This window comes from Cladophialophora psammophila (genome assembly GCF_000585535.1).
Source record: "Cladophialophora psammophila CBS 110553 chromosome Unknown aczJe-supercont1.2, whole genome shotgun sequence".
Taxonomy (NCBI): domain Eukaryota; kingdom Fungi; phylum Ascomycota; class Eurotiomycetes; order Chaetothyriales; family Herpotrichiellaceae; genus Cladophialophora; species Cladophialophora psammophila.
In genome coordinates, this window is record NW_006912923.1 from 565,515 (window position 1) to 585,761 (window position 20,247).

A 20,247-nucleotide genomic window follows, 5' to 3' on the forward strand; every position below is an offset into this window, starting at 1 on the left:
TCGGCCGCGGTCACTGTGCGGGAGATGGTGCACCGGTTCTTTGTTCTCTCATTGGAACCGGCACCTGGTTGTCTTCGGCCGTATAGGTCCTTTTCGTTGTACCTGCGGAGCCACACTGCACGCTAATAGGCGTCTGGTGGCACCAAGCTCGCCAGGCGACCGGTCACGCGTGGCTGCCGGTGCCAGCCTCATATGGTTGTAACCCGATTTGGTGCGCACTCCTCACCTAAGGGTTCCTTCCAGATTCAGCTTGGCGATCGAATCGAGATGGAATGAGGATGGCGCGCCCCGGACATGCGGCGCGATATCGCTACTCCGTATTTTTATGGAGAAATGCAAGTACATGCATCAAATTCGCCCTTGATCGGAGAACAAGTCCGATGGCAATCCTTCGCGCCGGTGGGCAACTCTGCAGGGTTGCTTACTTATGAGAAGCCAGCTCCGCCCAGCCTTGCTGACAGTTTTGTCACCCCGGATCTCGGGTCCATCTGTCTGCAGACTTCGTCCGCCCTAAAAGAAGGGTCTTGTTCTTTCCCTGTCGGGTATGTATTCACACGCTCACACATGGCTCCGCTCTGATACATGACCATGGAGGTGTTATCTTCTTACGACACAGCAGATGGCGTACTATTGGTAGAGCACGCCATATCGGGATGAACTGTGATGCCTATCAACCTACGTAGCAGTGTGCGACGAGGCTAGTCGCGAGGGTGGCGAATATATAAGCCTCGACTCAACTCGCTACCTGCACAGTCATCACCTGTCGCTGATCGAGAGATTTGCGTCGATGCTAGCGCCAGAATTTGTTTTGAATTGAGACAAGAGAACCATGCTTTCTTTTCATGAACGATCGGCGCGAACAGCGCCACAAGACAAGCCCGATGTAGTCCTTGCGAAGGGCGTGAGCGGCTCAGAGCACTGCATTGACTGCCGCCATGACTCGTACAGCGTGGCTGACGTTGGTGCCATGCCTTGGGGCGATGAGGAGTATGCCATGTGGATTCTTCCTGCGGTGCAGAGCCGAGAGCAGGCATTTGGTATGCAGACAGTATGCAGTCCTCCCTGGTCCCGTAGGGATCGAGTTGTGCTGATCCTTGCTCTAGGATCCACAGACATGGCGTGAGCCTGATTGGAGTGGAACTCCTCTTTCCACCATTCTCCCCACGAACGCCCCGCTTCAGGAGCCAGCTCCCTTATCTGTCGATGGAAGGCGGTCACGTTTGACGGCCCCTCGTGCTCAAAGTAGTGACGACGCGACTGAGGAAGTGCGGGCTCGGACGAGGTTGGTAAGTGCAGACAGGTCAAACGTGCAACAGGGAAAGCCCAAATTGACTGTGGCCATCTGTTGCCCCAGGAGCGCCGCCGGGCTCAAAATCGTGTGTCGCAGCAGGCATTCCGTGCGCGCAAAGAAAGGCACATCAAGGAGCTTGAAAGACGGCTCCAGGCATTAACAGCCGAGCACGAAGCATTGCTCAAGAACTTTACCCGCAGACAGGATGAGATTAATGGATTAAACACAATGATTGCGGACCTTCGTGTGGACATAGATATCCTCTCGGGTACTCAGACAGATTCTGAAGATAGAGCCCCGTTCAATCTGGAATAGGAGTGATCCCTGATACATATAGGAAGCGACTGAAAAGCGGATCATCTCCTGACACCGACACGATAAGCATGAATCATCACGAAGCCCTCTAAAGCAGGGCAACGAGGTTGCTGTCTGTGAAGCCGTTAACTCCATTTCGTATGAATCCTCTGCCCTTTTCAGAAGGAGGTTAGTGTAGATGCAGATGCAAATGTAAACGAAAGGAGCGGTCCACGCCTATCTCTTGGTACCTATTTTTGCCAGCCAAGGCAGCTGGAAATTGAACTCTGTCAGAAATCCGCCACCAACACTTCAGCCTGGTATTCATTTGACAGACCGAACCGAGCCAATGGACATACTTAGCATAACATTTGCCGGCAGTAGGAGTTGCCTGGGACTTCCTCAAATGGGTCAAACGTTGCGAGGCCTTGCCCCGGAGTTAGGAGATATCGCCGCCCTTGTATTGCCAAATATCGACTTTGTGCCTCCTCAGCATAGCGGTTCGCTTGTACCTGGGACAGAAGATGGGGGTATAAATACCTGCTATGAGCAGACCGGACGGGGGATCAAATGAACAGTTTCGGGCTCATTCTTCAGAGTTGCCTGTTGCTCGATCACCCAAGATGACAGCGACAACCCACCCAGAATACGACAAGGATACCGAAGCCTTGGATGTTGCGGAAGCATTTCCTGAAGCTATTCGAGGCAAGACAATCATCGTCACTGGAGTGAACCGCAAAGGCATTGGATTTACCACCGCGCAGGCTTTTGCTTCCCAGTCCCCTGCTCACCTCATCATTGCCGGACGAAACGCATCCAAACTTCAAGAATGCATGGATGATCTCAAGCAGCAGTGGCCCGAAGTTGACTACCGCCTGCTGATAATCGACCTCTCGAGCCAGAAAGGCGTTCGGACGGCAGCCCAAGAAGTCCTCTCGTGGAGCGATGTGCCATCGATCAACATTGTCGTGAATAATGCCGGTGTGGGGAGTATACCTGAGCGCACGATCACCGAAGACGGGATTGAGCTTACTTTCGCGACAAACCATATTGGGCACTTCTTGTTCACTGGCTTGATCATGCCAAAGCTCCTCGAGGCAGCAAAGGCCAGCACAAAGGGAGCAACTCGCGTGGTCAATGTCAGCTCGGGTGCAGCCGAATACAATGGTATCCGCTGGTCAGACATCAATTTCGACAAGAAGTCCACAGATCTTCCTGAGGATGAACGCCCAAACTATGCGATCCTCAAGTTATGGGGCATAAGCAATGGGCCAGATATGTCGTACATACCATTGGAAGCATACATTCAGAGCAAAGCTGCAAATATCCTTTTTGGAATTGGCCTTACAGCAAGATTGTATGAAACCCACGGCATATTGAGTGTCGGCGTCCATCCTGGAGTAATCAAGACGGAACTGACGAGGTACTCATCTAAAGAACAGAGAGATGCAGTCGCGGCAATGGCTCAGAAGGGGTTGTTCGAGTACAAAACCTTGGGCGCGGGGGCTGCAACGAGCCTGGTGGCTGCCACAGACCCCAAACTGGGCGCCATTGAGAGCAAAGACGGGAAAGAGGGATGGGGAGCATACCTGAAGGACTGTCAAATCTCGCACGACGCGTGTCCTCGCGCAAAATCGAGCGAGGGGGCCGAAAAGCTCTGGAAGCTGTCAGAAGACCTTGTGGGAGAGAGGTTTTCATGGTAATGTGATGGCGACATGGTTGATGAGAAGACGATCTCAGTAAGAGTCAAATAGCTGAATCTTCTATGGAGCAATTGGTGCTTCGCAGGCATTTGATGATATGTCGTCTCCATGCAATGGATTTGGAGGAAGGTCGAGAAAACAAAGGGCGTCAAGATTGCGAGAGGGTGACATGGCTTCATTATTATTAAAGCGGCAGAATCTGCCAAGCCAAACGCGGAAGTCTGAAGGATTCTCGGAACATTTCAATCCTGCCTTTTTCCCTTCATCGCTGGCTCTTTGCTCTCTCTTCCTGCAATGCAAGTAAATGTACAAGGTGCTCCTCTTCACGTCTCCGTTTTACCGAAGGCCATTCACTTTGCAGTCACGGGTCCGATGTTTGAATAGATGCGCAAACCCCGCACTTTTCACGACCTCTCTTCACAGGTTTCATCACTCTGGCTCCGAGTATCGAAACTTGAAGTACTTCTCAAAAAATGCGGTAGCCACAAGCCACGCTATTCCATCGTTCAAAAATTTGAAAGCGAAAGGGAAAATGTCGGGAGTCGAAGAGCAGAAGAAAGAAGGCGTCAGGATCGCCGTCGAGGGTTGCGTGAGTCCTCGTTGGAGTTGAAGGTGGCGATCTCTTTTTCTAATATTCTAGCTTAGGGTCATGGCACGCTCCATGCCATCTACGCTTCTGTAGAAGAAGCTTGCCGCGTGAAAGGCTGGGATGGCGTTGACTTGTTGATAATCGGCGGTGATTTTCAGGTCAGTATCACCGTGTGCAAATCCCCAGAAGGCTGATGACTGTTAGGCAGTAAGAAACCAACATGATCTTAATGTCACTGCCATGCCTGCAAAGTACAGGCGCATGGCAGATTTCCATGAATACTACAGTGGTGCCCGAACTGCTCCTTGCCTGACCATCTTCATTGGCGGCAACCACGAAGCGAGCAATCATCTCTTTGAACTTTACTATGGTGGATGGGTCGCACCGAACATCTACTACCTTGGAGCTGCCAACATTGTTCGATTAGGACCTATCAGAATCGCTGGGCTCACGGGGATCTGGAAAGGATACGATTACCGCAAGCCTCATTTCGAGCGTCTTCCGTACAACCAAGAGGACATTCATAGCATCTTCCACGTTCGAGAGTTGGATGTCAGAAAACTATTGTCTCTCCGGTCGCAAGTTGACATTGGTCTCTCGCATGACTGGCCACAAGGTGTCGAATACCATGGAGACTACCAATGGCTGTTCCGCAAAAGAAAAGACTTTGAAGCTGATTCATCTATTGGGAAGCTGGGGAGCGTGGCTGCAAGACAGTGCTTGGATCGACTGCGGCCGCCGTATTGGTTCTCTGCACATCTCCACACCAAATTTGCTGCTGTCTTCCAACATGACAAGGGCAACACATCCCCACAGGCGATCTCTAAATCCCATCCGACTGTCGGCAGAATCCTCGAAGAGTCAGATTCGGCGAAGACGCCATCAACGGCCTCGAGTGTGTTCACCCAACTTGGTAATGTGACCCCACGACCGGAAGACCAGCAGCAAGTGTCGGGCTGGCAACAATTTCATGCTCCGGCTCGACAAGAAGACGCCGAAGAAAGAGACGGAGTTCTCAGAGAGCGGGAGACCGAACCGCTTCAAGAGGAAAAGGCCGATGCCTCCTCCACTCCGCATTTTTCGTTTGATGAGACGTTTAAGAAAATCGGCAGAGGCGACGGCCTCGAGCGTACGGTAGTATCGACGACTCGAAGCCAGGTTCACTCAGAGGACCATGATCCTATTCCAAATCTCGACGGCTGCTTTTGCTCAAGGCCAGCTAAGAGGCAGCGCTTGGAAAGTGGACATCCAGACTCTATTCACGATGAAAATGACAATGATGTTCGACCAGATGCATCTGGAAACCAGATGGACGGTGCCAGTGCGAGATTTCTTGGGCCATCGAAACCTGCAGTCGCCAATCCAGATTCTATCGATATTGACATGAGTGACGATAGCGACACCACGGAAGTAGCTAGTCAAGATGCTGCCACGCCTCGAAGCAAACTGCTGTCAATCCCCAACGCAACGGCCAAAGTCACCGACAATGATCACTTGAAGAAGTCGTACAGCTCCCAGAGTCCATCAGAAGAGAGCGAGGACGGCGGTGTCAAGCTCAATGTGAAGGCTGCATCCTTCACACCAATGCCTAGTATCTCTCCCCTGCAAGGCGAAGCAACTCACTCTCAAGATTCGCCTACGCCTTCTGGGATTTCGTCCGAGTCGGAACTAAACCCACGCGCTCGACTATTCGATCCGCAGCCATCTCCCAACGGCGGTATTGAAGCCAGCTCGGTACAATCGATTATTCAAGCAGAACCAAAGAACGAGTCTCAGGTTGTGGATGGTAACGATGGTGTGCCCGAGGAGATCAGGGCCCAGCTAGCTGCCTTATCAAGCAAATTCCGTCCAAAAGAACCGACTGAAGTATCTCCGCCACTCCCATTCCCAGAAGAAATCACCAACAAAACAACGTACTTTCTCGCCCTTGGAAAATGCGATGCTTACCAAGAATTCCTCCAGCTTCTCGAAATCCAGTCTATGACTTCCCCTGAGGAAGAGATCCGTCGCCCGCTCAAACTCTACTACGACCCCGAATGGCTCGCAATCCAACGAGTCTTTGCACCCGAGCTTCAACTTGGTGGCATTGCAAAAGATAGAGTCCCAGCGCACCGCGGCGAGACCTACTACCGTGATCAAATTGCGAAGGAGCATGAATGGGTTATCGAGCATGTGGTCAAGCCAGGCAAGCTGCAAATCCCCGAGAACTTCAGCGTGACGGCTCCAGTATATGATCCGAGTCTGCAAGTTGCACCGGATGAGATGCCGCGCGAGGTGACGAACCCTCAGTCGAACGCGTACTGCGAATTGATTGGGATCGAAAACAAATTCGACGCGAGTGAAGAAGAGAGAGATTCCAGGATGCAGCAGGGCCCGAGGCCTGAGAGCGCAGAGTTCCAGGCACATCGAGATCGGCCGCGTCAGCATGGACAGGGCGGTGGGAGGGGTCGTGGAAATCACCGTGGGGGCGGCGGTGGTGGGAGAGGGACAGGAGCGCGAGGAGGTGGCAGAGCAAGAGGGCGCGGACGGCGGTATTAGAGAGGAGTGTTGGACTGTTTGGATGCTGCCAATAACAAGCGGGTTTTCACCAGCCTGAGGGCTTCGGTCTTTGCCGAAACAGCGGCGAGGTCAGAACCAGGCATTGCGTTGCACGACATTGCATTGCAAAGCAGTGCATTACACCGCGCCGTGTACGGAGTCCATGTACAACAACCGAATAAAAAGATAACAAACAAAGACCTACCTCAAAATGGTATTGTTTGATACCCAAAGAACAGAACGGAGCGGCAAGAAAAGAACTGGAAAGAACAGGAAAGGAAGGAGAAGACTGAAACGGGTTCATCCGTCTTTTCTGTTATTCTTCTTCTACTCTTCCAGCGTTGAGCGGCGAGAGAGAGCGGCCAGAGAGAGCGGCCAGAGAATATCATTCACGTCCATATATGATATTGACGATCAGGCATCGTTCATTCATTTCACGAGACAAGACCAACGCTAGACTTTCCGGCTTTGGTGCCCAGCTTGGACTTGGGCTTGGACGTTGGCATTTGATCCAGCTTGTCTAGCTTGAGGAGGAAGTGCTTCTTCCACGTCTCGTACGCGCGCGTCCGCTCTCCGCTCAAGAGGTCCATGAAGTCTTGCATCATGGTCGCCAGGCCCGGGAGCAGGACGTCCTCGGGATCATCGTCGTCGTCTTCTAGTTCCGTTTCTCTTTCCCCGGTTCTTCCTTGCGCGGGGTCTGCTGTGGTCCTGCGTCTCCTCCGCCGTCCCGACAGGATCGGGTCCTCTTCTTCGTCTTCATCCTCCTCATATCCCCTTCCAACGCTTCCTTCTTCGTCGCCAGTCTCTTCCGCGCCTTCGGCATTGGAATCAAAGTGAAAAACTTTCTCCGGGACGCTCCCCCACCAGTCCTGGCCCCGACAGTACCCTTCGCGATTTATCCTCCTGATCCACTCTTCCACGCCCTTCGCCCCGGGTTGGTACTCCAAGACTTCTACGGCCCTGGCGCACGTAAATTTGTACACTCGCGTTGTCATTTTTGCCGTTTGCATACGCGTCAACGTCATGATATAGAGTGCTGTCAAGAGACCAGCCACGGTTTCTCGAAAGGAGTCGTCGTCGGGTGCTGGGCCGTCTTCATCTGGGGGCCACAGACCACTAAGTTTCAGGACGATGCAGGTGCCGGTGTAGACGTGCGGAGCGAGCAGTGGTGTTGAGAATGTTTTGCAGAGTTTACGGATCGAGGGCATCGTGTAGCTCGGTGCTTCGCCATCGTTCTCGGCCTCGCTTTTCCTTTTCGCGCTTGTTTTGATCTTCCCGAGAAATTCGTTCCGTGCTATAGATTTCGACGGCGTAACTGAGTCAACCTCAACGGCTGTTCTCTTCAATGTCCCGTCTGCCGCCCGCTTCTTCCCTCCCGGGGTCGACTTGGGCGTTGTTGCGATGCCATCCTCATCCAACACCCTCTCCAAGAACGCCACCAACTTCTTGTACACGGCTGGCTTACAAGGTGCTCCGCCAGCCTTGACCGCTGGCAACCGACATTTCACCCTGAGCCTATTGCAAGCAATTTCACAGCAGGCATAGGCACGGGCAATTTCTTCCTCGGTTTTCAGATGCGACGCTCGTTGGCGGGATTGGGCGAGGAGCGACTCACAGAGGTGGACAAGTGGAGCGGGAAGTTTGGCGGCGTGGGTGGGCAGGAGGCTGCTGAGGGACTGTTGGATGGCGGAGGAGGAAGGCATCGTTCGGTGACGGGAGCAGTGAGAGTGAGAAGGGGAAAGCAGCGTTAGATAGGGGAAATGGTGTTTGCATCGGGTTTTCGCATTGACAGACGCTGGCAGAGAAGACGTCACCGTTCCAGACGCGTTGGGGGCGCGTCTCGGCGCCTCCAGAGCAGAGTGGGCGCTTCAGCGAGCGGAAAATTGCCGCAGCATACTGGGTACTAATTATCATCTGCAATACAAACACATCCATTTTCAGGACAACGACTGCAACCTCCGTAAAGGCGGATAGTTGACTGGTCTCGAATCACATTGCACATCAGGATTATGGCAAAGAGCAGGTTTGCACTCTAGTCGTTGGTCCAGCTACTTCTCCCCGAGTTTTCAGGCTCTGCCCCTGCAGCATGGAAAACGGTCAATTCCTGCCAACTCTACCCTTCTTCTCCTAAAGGTCTGAAGACTGCTCCGAACACATCCCCGGTCACTGCTAGAAGGCCTCGAGTCGCAACCTGCGCAGGGACGTTGTCGGAACCCGGGTAAACCAGATCTTTCCAAAACGGATGTTGACATGCGGTATCCCTGCATTACACCAAGAATCGCTGGAATCAGCTCGAGTCTCAGTAACAGCAGGGTCGTTCAGTTGAGGCTGAATGACGGGCAGGCTTCAAACCAGGGAATTAAGGGTTCAAAACGTACCGATACAGATCGACCTTAACGCCCTCATCAGGTCCCAGGGAGGCCCAGCCACCGTGGGACGTGATTATGGCGCATTGGTTGTAGGATGATGGGTCAACCGGTGTCCAGAAACAAGTCCCTCCCCAGTGCGGATATTGGCAGATGTAGATCTGGCGCCGGACAATTAGTGACAGGGCGAAGCCAAGGGGCAGGGAGAACTTACACCGTTGGTTGCTCGATCACTGAGTTTGCGTGGTGAACTGTCGGCGTTGGTGACGTTGAACTGGATGCCGTTCTTGAGCGCAGGATTGTCGCCGTCAGAGAGCGCTGCAACAAGAAAACCCACGGAGCTGATCAGCAAGCCGAGCAAGAAGGCAGAAACCCAGAAACGACGCGAACCCATGGTCGTTGCGTTGGGACAACTTCCGAGAGGCCTTCGAACATAATATTAACTATGGCGCGTGATGGACTTTCTTTAAGAGCTCTTGTGGTTCTTGGACTCCGCAATTGTCAAAGAGAAAAGGACACGGTGCCAGCCTGTGCTACACAGACAATGAAGGGAAAGGGGAAGAAATGAAACCCCTTGGCCTTGACCGCAAACGACGATGAGAACAAAGAAGACTTGGGGGAGGCGGATCACTCTGACAAACACAAAGAGCAGAAAAGGAGAAGCAATCACAACACATTTCGAACGATGTGTTGTATGATACTGGGTGTGCGTGTTTGGTCGTATGCCCTTGGCCGCCATGCTGCCATTGTCCATCGGATGGTGACAAATCTGAGCAAGGTGTGGAAATGCCCTCCTCTACCTCTACCGAGATAGACATCATCATGCCCAGGCACCTGCACAGAAAGGATCCATCGTGGCAATTGCACCCTGGCATTCTTCGACTTCGACTTTCTTTTCCCGAACTCTCCGACAGGTCCGTCGTTCGACTTCCTTTGCTCAACCTGAGTCCAGCCTTGTCCCACCCGACGTTCTGCCGCCTCGCAAGAAAGCCCGTGACAACGCTTCACACATGATATTCCAGTGGTAGTGGAAAAGAAAAGAAAGAAAAGAGAAAGGTAGTTGCAGGACTTTAGCGAATCACAATGTTTGGACATCCAGCAACACAACATTAGTCGCCTTCACGGCAGCGTGGCATGGCGCAATGCAGCAAAAGAGTGATAAGGAAAGCATCTTACTGGATTGATTGACTGTATCTGGGCTCTTCTACGGCATGTAGACGCTCATCTCCATCCCATTCGTGTAGGGCAGGGTCAGATTCCTAAACCCACTGCCCGGATCTCGCATATACTCCAGCAGATCCTTATACTTGGACGCCGAACCGATCGTGTTGTCCGCAACGACCACGGCTCCGCGCCGCATTCGAGGTTGACACAGTTTTAGCACCGGGAGAGCCATGGGAGTCCAGACTGTGCACCAGTGTGGAAGCGTCAGTATATAACAACAATAACGACACTCTCGACGTAAGGAAACCAAGAGGGCAACTCACTGTCCAGCAAAAGCAGGTCAATCTCCGGCAATCCTTCCTTCAGCGTCTCTCGAATATCTCCCTCGCGAAGCTCAATACAACCGGTAAGCTCATCGCCGACCTCCTTCCAGTGCTGCCTTGCCTTGTCGGCCTTTGACTTCTCGTACTCCGTCGCAATAACCACCCCTCCTTCACCCTCTCCGCCGCTCGCCGCCCTCTTGACGTTCTCACACACCGCCAGGGCGAGGTAGATGGTACTAACACCAAAACTTGTCCCGGCCTCGACGACCCGCGTGGCGCCGATGGCGAGGCACAGCTGGTAGAGAAACTCGGCCTTGTCGCGGTCTAGCGCGATGAACTTGTCCCGCATGTAGTTGTCGAAGCCCACCGCCTCAACCTCCGAAGCCTGCACCGCGTCCTCCTGCTCCCTGGACAGACGGTGCAGTTTGTCCAAAAGGGAGAGGACGTGCGGCGGGGCCCGCACCGGCGACGGCGATGGCGTTGGCCGATTCTGTGCCGAAGAAGCCATGGCGTTGCTTTGCTTTCCACGAAAAGAAAAACCTGACCGGAAAGGGGTACCCAGGTAGGTTCGAGGAGAATGAGTAAATGGTGCGAAACTTCGATGTTTAATCATGTACTTTCGAAATGCCGGATTTGGGTCTGAATGTTGAACTTCTGAGTCATGTTAACGGCTTTTTCGTACCTCAGCTCACCCAGTTTCGGAGGTCTACTAGACTCCCCAGACGGCGAGGATGGACTAGACACGGGCTATAATGCAATTGTTTTTTAGGTAAAAAGAGAGGCACAGACTCGCGTACATATGCCTAGGTACATGATTTCTCTAGCTCGAACTCTTTCTCGACGTGGAAGCGCGGCTTTACTCCGGGACAATGGAAGATGGAGTAGAATATCTGCTGAAGGGGAGAAGAGGGCAGAGTGGGACTGCACAGCCTTGCGTGGAGGAGGGAGTTCTCGGTATATGTGGACTACAACACGGATTGTAGTCATCGAGCCGTTCTTTCAGACTGTCGATCAAGACCTTGGACTTGGAATCCCCCAAACCAGTTAGCACTTCTACCATGGCCTTTAGGAACGCACGACCTCGCGCGTATACAACACTCTCGCGGTCGGAAGCTGCAAGGATCTCTTTGGTACCCTTCATGCCACCAAATACAGCATTTCCTGCAGAGCGGCAGTTCGAGATGGTGAGTATCTCACGGCGCACGATAAGGTGACGGTTGTATTGTAGACCAGCCAACCACTTTCTTGGAGGCCGAGTCCTCACGGCTAAATAGGGGAATTAGCTCTCGTTGCTTTGGCAGCAGAGGATGTAGACCAACGCTATCCAAACTGATGGGCCAACAGCGGCTTCCTTTTTAAATCTCAACGGATCGAGGCCGTGTCCAGCGTAGACGACGGTGGCCAGCTCGTCCTTTTTCCCATGATTATCGATGAGTTCGTAAGTCTCCTTTTGATGTGAGAGTCGTTTGGTGGAATCTTGAAGATGTCGTAGACTTGAAAGTTGAAATGCTTGTGAAAACATTCACCAAGCTTTTTGAGATCATCTTCGATTTGAAGGTGGGATTCCACTCTTTCAAACATGATCGGCAGCACTGAGGCCCTAGAGTCTCAACCATAGCGTTCTAGGCTATGATTGAGTAGCTCGGTGTTTTTCAAGCTCTTGACGAGTTCTTCATTTTTCTGGGATACCACAAGGCTCGAATCTTCCGATTTGTGAGGTCTGAAGGGTTCACTGACTTTCACACAAACGCTTCGGCCGATGTCTAGAGTTTCGCTTCCGAACAGCTTCCACGCTTGCGGATGGTTTGGAATAGATGGAGAGACTAAAAGATTGATTATAACTCAACTGTCGGATTGAGATCGAGACTGTCCACGTATAGGTCGTACATTCAGGCCTTTCCGAACCGAGAATTCGAAGGCAGAGAGCTGTTTTGGGTCGGTTGTTGACGCATGATGAATATTCTCTTGAGCCTCACGGGCCGGCACGTCCCAAGTCAATACGAGAACCTGCTTGTCTCAGCGGACGATGACCAACGGGGATAATTTCCTGAAATCGTTTTGCAATCGGAAGGTGAGTCGGCTCAGACCCCATTTGCTCGAAAACTGCCTGCCGACGGTGGCCGCTTGCTTGGTAGCTGTTGCCTTTTGATGACAGGGATGGTGGCTGCCGGATGGAGGACCCCTCACATTCTGGTGAAGAGCCAGCAAAGTTTTTATCTCAAAAGACCAGTAGTCCCCGGCAAATGAACCCATTGCATCACCTGGAAGAAGAAAACGTCCAAACTGATTTCCCAAACATCCCGATTAAATACTGTTCTCCTGTTCCTTTAGTAACAACCGCCAGTGAATATACAGCTTTAGGGTTCAGGACCCTCTCATCGCCCAAGCATAGCCACCACGTCTCGTCCAAGTGTAGACGGCTGCCGCCCAAGCGAAGAACTCAGCCCGGGTGAGCTGGACTCCTCAAATCAGCATTTCCCGCTGTTTTCAGATACATTCCAGATCACCGTCACTGGGTCCATAAACGATGACATCATCTGGGTTCTCCCTCGTCTCCCGGACCCATCTGAGACATTGATAGTCGAAAAGGTCAAGTTTGCCATAGGGGACAAAGGTGCCGTCTAAGCAGTAGCGTGTGTAAGGCTCAGACGCGCTCGCAATTCAAGCCCTAGCGCTGCTAGTCCTGTTGCATAGGGAAGGAACTCCATCACTGGTGGGAGGAGGTCGAATATCCCGGGCCCCAGAGGTGTTGGCATCAAGGTGAGCATGTTTGGTGCTGTGGGAACGGATAGAGCAGGAATAAAGATTGTGAAAGCTCTCAAGGAAGACAAGGTGGACACAGAACACATCATTGAATGCCCAGACGAGGAGACCAGGAGGACGAGCATTGCTTTGGGAAAGAGCGGCAAAAACAACATCTTGGTATATCCCGGGGCCAAGTACAAGCTCACTCCAGCCCAGCTTCGCACGGATCTTAGCGGAGGTCCGCCACATCTACTCATTCTGCAGATGGAAATCCCATTTGAAACCGTTGAACACGTGTACACGCCATTGAGAAGGCCGCAGCGGGGAAGATCCCGGTGTTGCTCAATGCGGCTCCGGTTCCATCTAATTTTCCGAGGGACATCTTATAGTCAACAGGCTCGAGGCTGAAGACCTCTTGGGCCGATGGTGGACAGAGAACACTGCATCGTTGAACAGTTAGAACAAGGCGGAAATCGGAAAAAGGAAATCGAGAGGGCAACAGGCTTGTGCAAGTCTTTGTTGGAGTCTGGCGTGAAGAACGCCGTTGTAACGATGGTTGGCCATGGAGGAGTAGCGGGTACAAGAAGACCAGACGGTGGATCAGTCTACATAGATTATAAGGCAGTAGAGGTTGAAGAAGTCGTTGACACCACAGGCTGTGGAACTGTCTTTATCGGAGCCTATACGGTCCAGTCCATCCGGCAGAAGCTCACTCAGAGAGGAGTTTTCGACATCAACCCAGCAGTGACTTAGGCGGCTAAGGCAGCAGCCTTGGCAGCAAGATCCTGAGGCTCTCTCAATGGAATACTATGGGGAGACCAGTTGATGAAGTGCGACTGAAAACGACCGAGTTGTTGTTATTTAGCGAGGTCGATCGTAGATGGCGTTTGTCATTGCCGAGTTTGTGTCATTAAATCGAGTTGTTTGAGAAGGACCCATGAAGCTTCTTTTGGCGTCAGATCTCTTGATAGGCGAAGGGTCTACCGGGGTATTTACATGAAAGAGGGCAAAAGAGGGATATTGTTGACAGCAGTTAACAGCAGAGCGCCACTGTGGCAAACCAATCAATCCACCAATGCTTCAACCGAGGCCTCTCTATAATAGCCTCGGTGCCACCGTTGATCAACAACGAGGTCTGGACAGATCTGGCCAGGTCCAGATCTATTCAGTGGATAGCTTCTTGCCACAGTGCAAATAGTATATAGACAGGCAGAGTCTCTTTGAAAAGCCAGGGGAGGGAACACAATCAATCAGATGAATCCACTCTCATTCTGTGTACAACAGATATGAAGATGGAAAGTGGAAGGAAGCCAAGGAAAAGTCGATGGTTCCACTAGCCCGATTAAGCTAGTCTCTAAAAGCTTAGCGCTGCTTGACCAACGGTAACCTGTCACCCTATTTAAACCCTCGCTGTCATTCCAGATAGATTCCTCTCTCTAGATCAATCTATCAGCCTCCCTGACCCCCAGTTTGGTTCAACAACGCTAACAGAATGCAGACTCCCTGCCTCTCAGTGCAATAATAAACGGTGATGAAGACTAACGAACTTGCTGGCTGGTGAGCATAGACTGATTTCACGATAAAGTGCCAGTCAGGGTGATATTCGTTCATCTGCAGTCTTCGCGCAATTCTCCAGGACATCCCAGAACGCATGCGTGTGCAACTTCCTAGGTATTCTTACGCCTTTAACAATACCGTCTGGCCCCGCCTCTGCCTTCTCGACGATAGTCCTGCCCACTTGTCCTCTCACTGAATCAAGTGGACTATGTGCACCATCTGTCACAACTCGGACATTGTATCGATCGCCATCATCCTCGTATATCCCGCTAGAATACCCAAACAACGCAGCAATGGCAAGCGGATCATGCAACGGAGGGCCCTCATACACGTCAAACCACTCGACATAACTCTGTGCAAAAAAGGCGAGAATCTCGTGGAGGAAGAGGCGCAGCTGACTCGGCTTCTCGGAGCCTAAGAACCGGTCTCGGATCTCTTTAGTTGCGAGGCATTGATGTGTCAGATCGAGTGTGACGAGGGTGGTTTTCGCTGATATGACGGGATTCGAAAAGACAGCTTCCGCGGCTTCGGGGTCACAGTAGATGTTGAATTCTGCCCAAGGAGTCTCGTTGCCAAAACCCTCACCCTGACCCAGGGTTTTGCCGAACTCTTTCGATATCTGAGGGCAGAAATCCCCCCCTACTGCCCCACCCATGATGCTCACACTGGCGAGAGTACGTGATTAGAGTCAAATTCTTGTCTTCTCAAGGACCTCGAAACGCTGTTGCCTTCCGGACGACAGATCTACAGCCATGTTCGACTTACCCGGCAAGGTGGCGGGCGACCTCGGGATAGGTCGAGAAGAGCAGGGCAGCGTTCGTGCAAGGCCCAGTAGCCACGTACCACGCTGTTTGAGGCGGCTCGGCCATGATAGCGTCGCGAGTGGCGACGAGGAAGTTCACATCCTTGACGATATTTTCCGCTGGTTGTGGAAGAAGACTCGTACCGCCCAGACCGGTGGGACCTGAATACGGTTAGCACAGGAGCATACAGCCCCGGACGCGAATTGATTTCACCGTGGATGTCGGGCGTCTCGACTTCTTCTCGGCAGAAAGGCTTCAGCGACCCAGGATACACCTTGACGTCTGTCCTGCCCACGGCGTTGAGGACTGCACTCGAGTTATTCGTGGTGTGGATTTGAGGAGCATTGCCATGGGTCGAGCTGACGCCGAGGAACTTCAGTTTTGGATGGTGTGCCGCAATGAGAATGGCAAATACATCCTGCAGTTTATGTTGGTCTCGTTGTCGCTGCTATGGTACAGGGAGGAATCCTACATCGTGCCCTTCGCCATGTCAACAGCCACCGTACTCCGACCTTGGAGGCAAACATGAATCCAGCTTACCTGTGTCAACATCCAACCAGACTGGTATTCTGTCTGTTCCGTCTGTCATCCCGTCGCTTTACCGTAATCTTCGGGAGCTCCGCAAGTCTCATCTGGTGAGCCTCTATGTTCTTGCTCAGGATATTTCTTTTGGGATATGTCTGTGCTCGTCTAGCTCGCGTCTGCCAAATTCAGCGCTCCGCGACTCATTCAAAAGTCTCGCTTATAGGCGACCTAGAAGCCTAATATTTCAGCAAAGACAGGAGTTGTGACAAATGGCCATTTTCCATTCTCGACACGTGGAGGATGGACATCCCCGCGTGCAGTACTCCGAAGAGGATCGTTAATGCAATACTGGACGCCGCGACCAGATCCTTCTTGTTTATCTCACCAGTTAGAGGTGTCATTCCACACACACGGCCGATCTCCTATCTTGGATGCAGTGAGCTAGCGCAGGTATCAGTGTGGCAAGGGTGTCTCGCCAATGACATGCAGTCTTTCTTCCAACAGAGTTCGGGCCCATGCCTGCCACTAGCTTATCGCGGGGTGAGACCTTCTTAAGCCGGTAAAGCCTGACGGCTCGAAGTCTAGACTCGATGTCGTTCAATCTCTTGGAGATAAGGACGGACAACGCGTGGCCGAGGCCTCCCTGTCCCTTGCATTGATATGTTTCATCAGGACCTTCACAACTCGAGGTGTCTGGCAGCAAACACCATCGGTATAATCACAAGAAAGAATCAGCATGGCTACCCACGAGTTGTCGTCGAGCAGCACCGAAGCAGCAGTGACTGATGATGTCCTCAACCTCGAGAGCTTTGGCTATAAGCAGGAGCTCAAAAGAGACTTCTCGCTCTTCGGAATGGTCGGCTTCGCCTTTTCAGTCTTGACATGCTGGACGGCACTGGGAGGTTCTCTAGTGGCCGCCATTGAAGCAGGAGGCCCGCCGGTCATCATCTACAGCTGGATTGGAGTTTCATTCTTCTCCCTCTTTGTGGCCTACTCATTCGCGGAGATCTGCAGTGCCTTCCCCGTGGCTGGCGGGCAATACTCGTGGGTTGCAATCTTGACGCCTCCGAAATGGGCGAGACTCACCTCCTACTTGTGTGGCTGGTTTATTGTCATTGGTTTCTTGTCTGCAGGAGCTGCAAATGGCTTCATCGGCGCCAGCTTCGTGCTCGGAATGGCACAGATTGCACATCCAGACTTCGTTATTGAGAGATGGCACACCTGCCTTGTTTGCTATCTCGTTCTGATCCTCGCTGCGGCAGTCAATGTCTGGGGTCGGCATCTACTCAACAAGATGGGCAAGATCATGATAACCTTCAATCTGCTCTCCTTCATCGTCGTTATCATTGTCATTTTGGCGAAGGATCAGCATAAAGCGAGCGCTGCGTTCGTCTTCAAAGACTTCAACAACAACACTGGCTTCGGCCGTTCTTACGCAAGCTTGCTGGGAATCCTCCAGGCGGCGTTTGGAATGACAGGATACGACGCAACCGCGCATATGACGGAGGAGATGCGCAATGCTAGACATGATGCTCCAAAAGCCATCATCTGGTCCGTCTGGATTGGTGCATTCACGGGTTTCGCCTTCCTCATTGCATCCTTCTTCTGCATCCGCAATCTCGCCGCGATCGAGACGTCCTCGACTGGTGTGCCTCTGATCGCCATATTCTACGAAGCTACCGGGAGTGTTGGAGGCGCTATTGGCCTTACCACCCTCATCACCATTATCGCCTTGGTCAGCTTGTGCTTCCTCATGGCGCAGAGTTCGAGGGTTGTGTTCTCTTTCGCTCGCGACCATGGGCTGCCTTTTTCCGGAACCATCAGCAAGGTTCATCCTACGCTCCATGTACCCGTCTACAGCATCTTGACCGTTCTTGTTGTCAACATGGCTCTGATGGCGATATACTTCGGATCGGTAACTGGATTCAACACCGTGCTTGGGATCTCAACGGAAGGCTTCTATCTTTCTTATATCATGCCACTCCTCGTTCGCATTTGGGGACGACTGGAAGGTCGAGAAGGAATCGACAGCGCCTACTCTCTCGGTCGCTTCGGTATGTTCTTTAATGTCATTGGCATTCTTTACCTGGCTTTCGCCGCTATCGTCTTCAACTTCCCCTCCGTCAGCCCTGTCCACGCCAACAACATGAACTACACTTCGGCCGCCGTCGGCGTGTGTGGTCTGATTGCTGCCATTACATGGATGACGACGGGACGCACTCGTTTCACGGGTCCTCAACGAGGTGGGATCTTGGATGGCCGAGTACCAAGGCATGACGAAGACATCCATCACGTCAAACCTGCTCCTAGCCCCAAAGGCCTCGAAGATTGAGAGTTTTACTAAAGTTTTGCGCTCACTTGTACAATATGCACCTTCCTTGTACAAGCACTTGTCCGGAATGGACTGGCGTATTTGTGGGATTTGGCAGGTAGCTCGTTCACCTCCATTGTATTGTACACCGACATCAAGGAGGCCCTTGTTCGGAATGAACTGACGACGACATGAATTGGTGGATTTGATGTTTTATGATACCCTCACCTTGTACTAGTATGATTGAGCGAATATGGTACGGGCACTTGACCGGAATGGTCTGGGGTACTACAGCGTTTTTTGCTATTTACAAGACTTTTGTCGCCCAGCTTGCGTCGTCGCATTCCGCGATGGAAACAACTGTCGACAAAGTAGCTAGTGCATTCCTTGATCAATACACTCATTTTGTACCATATCAATCATCTCATGTGCTCTCTGTCGCCATGATCAAGAAAAGGCCACAACTGTTTACGCTTTAAGATCTTTTCCCGCAACCAATCTTCCACCCACAAACACTTTCCGTATAGATCGATCGTCGCCCATAAACACCCACTTCTTCAACAGCGCCATATCGTCGTGCTCAAACCCGTTGGTATTGATGTTATCGTCCAAGCCCACGTCGACGAGAAGAGCGTCGAACGCCTTTCCGACCTCGAAGTTGCCCACTGTATGATCTAACGAACAGACCTCGGCGCCACCCATAGTGGCCAAATACACCAGCTCCTCAAAGTCCAGCTTCCAGGCTGGGTCGCCCGTGTGGATCGTCAGGTGTCTGGAGACGTTGCTTGCCTGCCTCATTGCGTTGAGGATCGAGATCGAGTATCCGGCCGAGCAATCGGTGCCGAGACCGACTTTGATGCCTTTGTCCAACAGCTGACGGACTCGACACCATCCGTCCGTGAGGCATGTGTTGCTGTTTGCATTGTGAGCGACGCCGACCTTCCGCTCTGCCATGACCTCAATGTCTCGCTCGGTCAGGTGAATGCAATGTGCCAGAATCGTCCGAGGTCCGAACAGGCCGTAGTGGTTGTACATGTCGGCGTAGCTCTCGAACCCGTCGTGGAGTTTGTGCATGTTCTCCACCTCCAGCGGCGTCTCACACATGTGTGCCTGCACCCGGATCGGCTCGCTGTCGCGACACAGATCGCCCAAGCCGGCCATGAGCTCTGGCGGGACGTACGATCCTGCTCGCGGCTGTATGCACGGCATCACGAGCTTGCCCTCCGGGTCGATCTTCCTGATATGCTTGACGACTTTCCTTTCATCCTCGATGCTCTGCTCTGCGTTCTTCTCCCAGTTGCCGTGCGTGCTGCCGACCAGGATACACAGCTTGCCGATAACCGTCCTCTGCCCGAACTCCAGGCACGTGTCGGCAAGCACGTTCGTCGCATCGGGGTGAATGCTTGAATTGTACGCCACCGTGGTACTGCCGTTCTCGAGCTCCTTCTGCACCATTTCGCGGTACACGCGGTGCGCTTTCGAGGTGTCCGCGTACGACGCTTCCATCGGATCCGTCCAGTTCTCGCACCACTCCTTCAGGTCGCCTTCCATGCCTAGCGCCATGTTCGGATACTGGGGAGCATGCATGTGCGTGTCGATGAGGCCAGGGAAGAGGAACTGCAACGGCTTCAGCGTCACCTTCTCGGCGTTTGCGAAGCCTGGGTGTTTGGCACAGGCTTCGGCGGCGGAGTCGACGTTGGCGTCGAGGAATTGAATGTTGCCCTTGTCGTCGACCCCCAGGCTAGCTTTGGGGAAGATTTCGACCTCCTTCAGAGACTTGCTGTGTATGATGCGTCCGAAGAAGACTCTGTTGAGGCTCTTACTCGACCCTGGCACCAGAGAACCGGTGTTGGATACTGTATATGGCGGAGGAGACGCCGAGTCACTCATGCTGGTGGTCCTGGTCCGGGAGCGGAACAGAGAAAAGGAAAGGCACCGCATGTCGACGGTTATCTCACTACCTCCACGAGTGGCGGGTTGTCGTCTTGTAGAAAGCAATGGCGAAAAATACCTGCCTACCTCTCTAACTGTGTTCGAA

General features: G+C 52.5%; 11 protein-coding genes across 11 annotated transcripts; 5 read left to right on the forward strand and 6 right to left on the reverse strand.

Annotated features, from left to right (window-relative positions):
* Window positions 1-829: 829 nt before the first annotated feature.
* Window positions 830-1,606, forward strand: A1O5_01513 (uncharacterized protein; the record flags this gene model as incomplete). The annotated part of the gene is made up of 3 exons (XM_007742129.1): window positions 830-1,048; window positions 1,104-1,286; window positions 1,355-1,606. 3 exons carry the CDS (start codon window positions 830-832, stop codon window positions 1,604-1,606), a joined length of 654 nt encoding a protein of 217 aa, XP_007740319.1.
* Window positions 1,607-2,208: 602 nt separating this feature from the next.
* On the forward strand, window positions 2,209-3,288 carry A1O5_01514 (uncharacterized protein; the record flags this gene model as incomplete). The annotated part of the gene is made up of 1 exon (XM_007742130.1): window positions 2,209-3,288. The coding sequence occupies one exon, from the start codon at window positions 2,209-2,211 to the stop codon at window positions 3,286-3,288; it is 1,080 nt and encodes a 359-aa protein (XP_007740320.1).
* Window positions 3,289-3,820: 532 nt separating this feature from the next.
* Window positions 3,821-6,415, forward strand: A1O5_01515 (uncharacterized protein; the record flags this gene model as incomplete). The annotated part of the gene is made up of 3 exons (XM_007742131.1): window positions 3,821-3,877; window positions 3,934-4,035; window positions 4,082-6,415. The coding sequence occupies 3 exons, from the start codon at window positions 3,821-3,823 to the stop codon at window positions 6,413-6,415; spliced, it is 2,493 nt and encodes an 830-aa protein (XP_007740321.1).
* A 434-nt stretch (window positions 6,416-6,849) lies between these two features.
* On the reverse strand, window positions 6,850-8,118 carry A1O5_01516 (uncharacterized protein; the record flags this gene model as incomplete). Its single annotated transcript, XM_007742132.1, has 1 exon — window positions 6,850-8,118. The coding sequence occupies one exon, from the start codon at window positions 8,116-8,118 to the stop codon at window positions 6,850-6,852; it is 1,269 nt and encodes a 422-aa protein (XP_007740322.1).
* A 656-nt stretch (window positions 8,119-8,774) lies between these two features.
* Window positions 8,775-9,175, reverse strand: A1O5_01517 (uncharacterized protein; the record flags this gene model as incomplete). The annotated part of the gene is made up of 2 exons (XM_007742133.1): window positions 8,775-8,942; window positions 8,996-9,175. The coding sequence occupies 2 exons, from the start codon at window positions 9,173-9,175 to the stop codon at window positions 8,775-8,777; spliced, it is 348 nt and encodes a 115-aa protein (XP_007740323.1).
* An 810-nt stretch (window positions 9,176-9,985) lies between these two features.
* A1O5_01518 (uncharacterized protein) lies at window positions 9,986-10,776 on the reverse strand (the record flags this gene model as incomplete). The annotated part of the gene is made up of 2 exons (XM_007742134.1): window positions 9,986-10,188; window positions 10,269-10,776. 2 exons carry the CDS (start codon window positions 10,774-10,776, stop codon window positions 9,986-9,988), a joined length of 711 nt encoding a protein of 236 aa, XP_007740324.1.
* Window positions 10,777-11,211: 435 nt separating this feature from the next.
* On the reverse strand, window positions 11,212-11,873 carry A1O5_01519 (uncharacterized protein). Its single transcript, XM_007742135.1, has 2 exons — window positions 11,588-11,873; window positions 11,212-11,534 (listed from the first exon to the last, which is right to left on the reverse strand). The coding sequence occupies exons 1-2, from the start codon at window positions 11,788-11,790 to the stop codon at window positions 11,462-11,464; spliced, it is 276 nt and encodes a 91-aa protein (XP_007740325.1). The 5' UTR covers window positions 11,791-11,873; the 3' UTR covers window positions 11,212-11,461.
* Window positions 11,874-13,034: 1,161 nt separating this feature from the next.
* Window positions 13,035-13,421, forward strand: A1O5_01520 (uncharacterized protein; the record flags this gene model as incomplete). The annotated part of the gene is made up of 1 exon (XM_007742136.1): window positions 13,035-13,421. One exon carries the CDS (start codon window positions 13,035-13,037, stop codon window positions 13,419-13,421), a length of 387 nt encoding a protein of 128 aa, XP_007740326.1.
* Window positions 13,422-14,604: 1,183 nt separating this feature from the next.
* Window positions 14,605-15,900, reverse strand: A1O5_01521 (uncharacterized protein; the record flags this gene model as incomplete). The annotated part of the gene is made up of 4 exons (XM_007742137.1): window positions 14,605-15,235; window positions 15,336-15,534; window positions 15,587-15,821; window positions 15,880-15,900. 4 exons carry the CDS (start codon window positions 15,898-15,900, stop codon window positions 14,605-14,607), a joined length of 1,086 nt encoding a protein of 361 aa, XP_007740327.1.
* A 734-nt stretch (window positions 15,901-16,634) lies between these two features.
* On the forward strand, window positions 16,635-18,230 carry A1O5_01522 (uncharacterized protein; the record flags this gene model as incomplete). Its single annotated transcript, XM_007742138.1, has 1 exon — window positions 16,635-18,230. The coding sequence occupies one exon, from the start codon at window positions 16,635-16,637 to the stop codon at window positions 18,228-18,230; it is 1,596 nt and encodes a 531-aa protein (XP_007740328.1).
* Window positions 18,231-18,677: 447 nt separating this feature from the next.
* A1O5_01523 (uncharacterized protein) lies at window positions 18,678-20,099 on the reverse strand (the record flags this gene model as incomplete). The annotated part of the gene is made up of 1 exon (XM_007742139.1): window positions 18,678-20,099. The coding sequence occupies one exon, from the start codon at window positions 20,097-20,099 to the stop codon at window positions 18,678-18,680; it is 1,422 nt and encodes a 473-aa protein (XP_007740329.1).
* Between the last annotated feature and the right edge of the window lie 148 nt (window positions 20,100-20,247).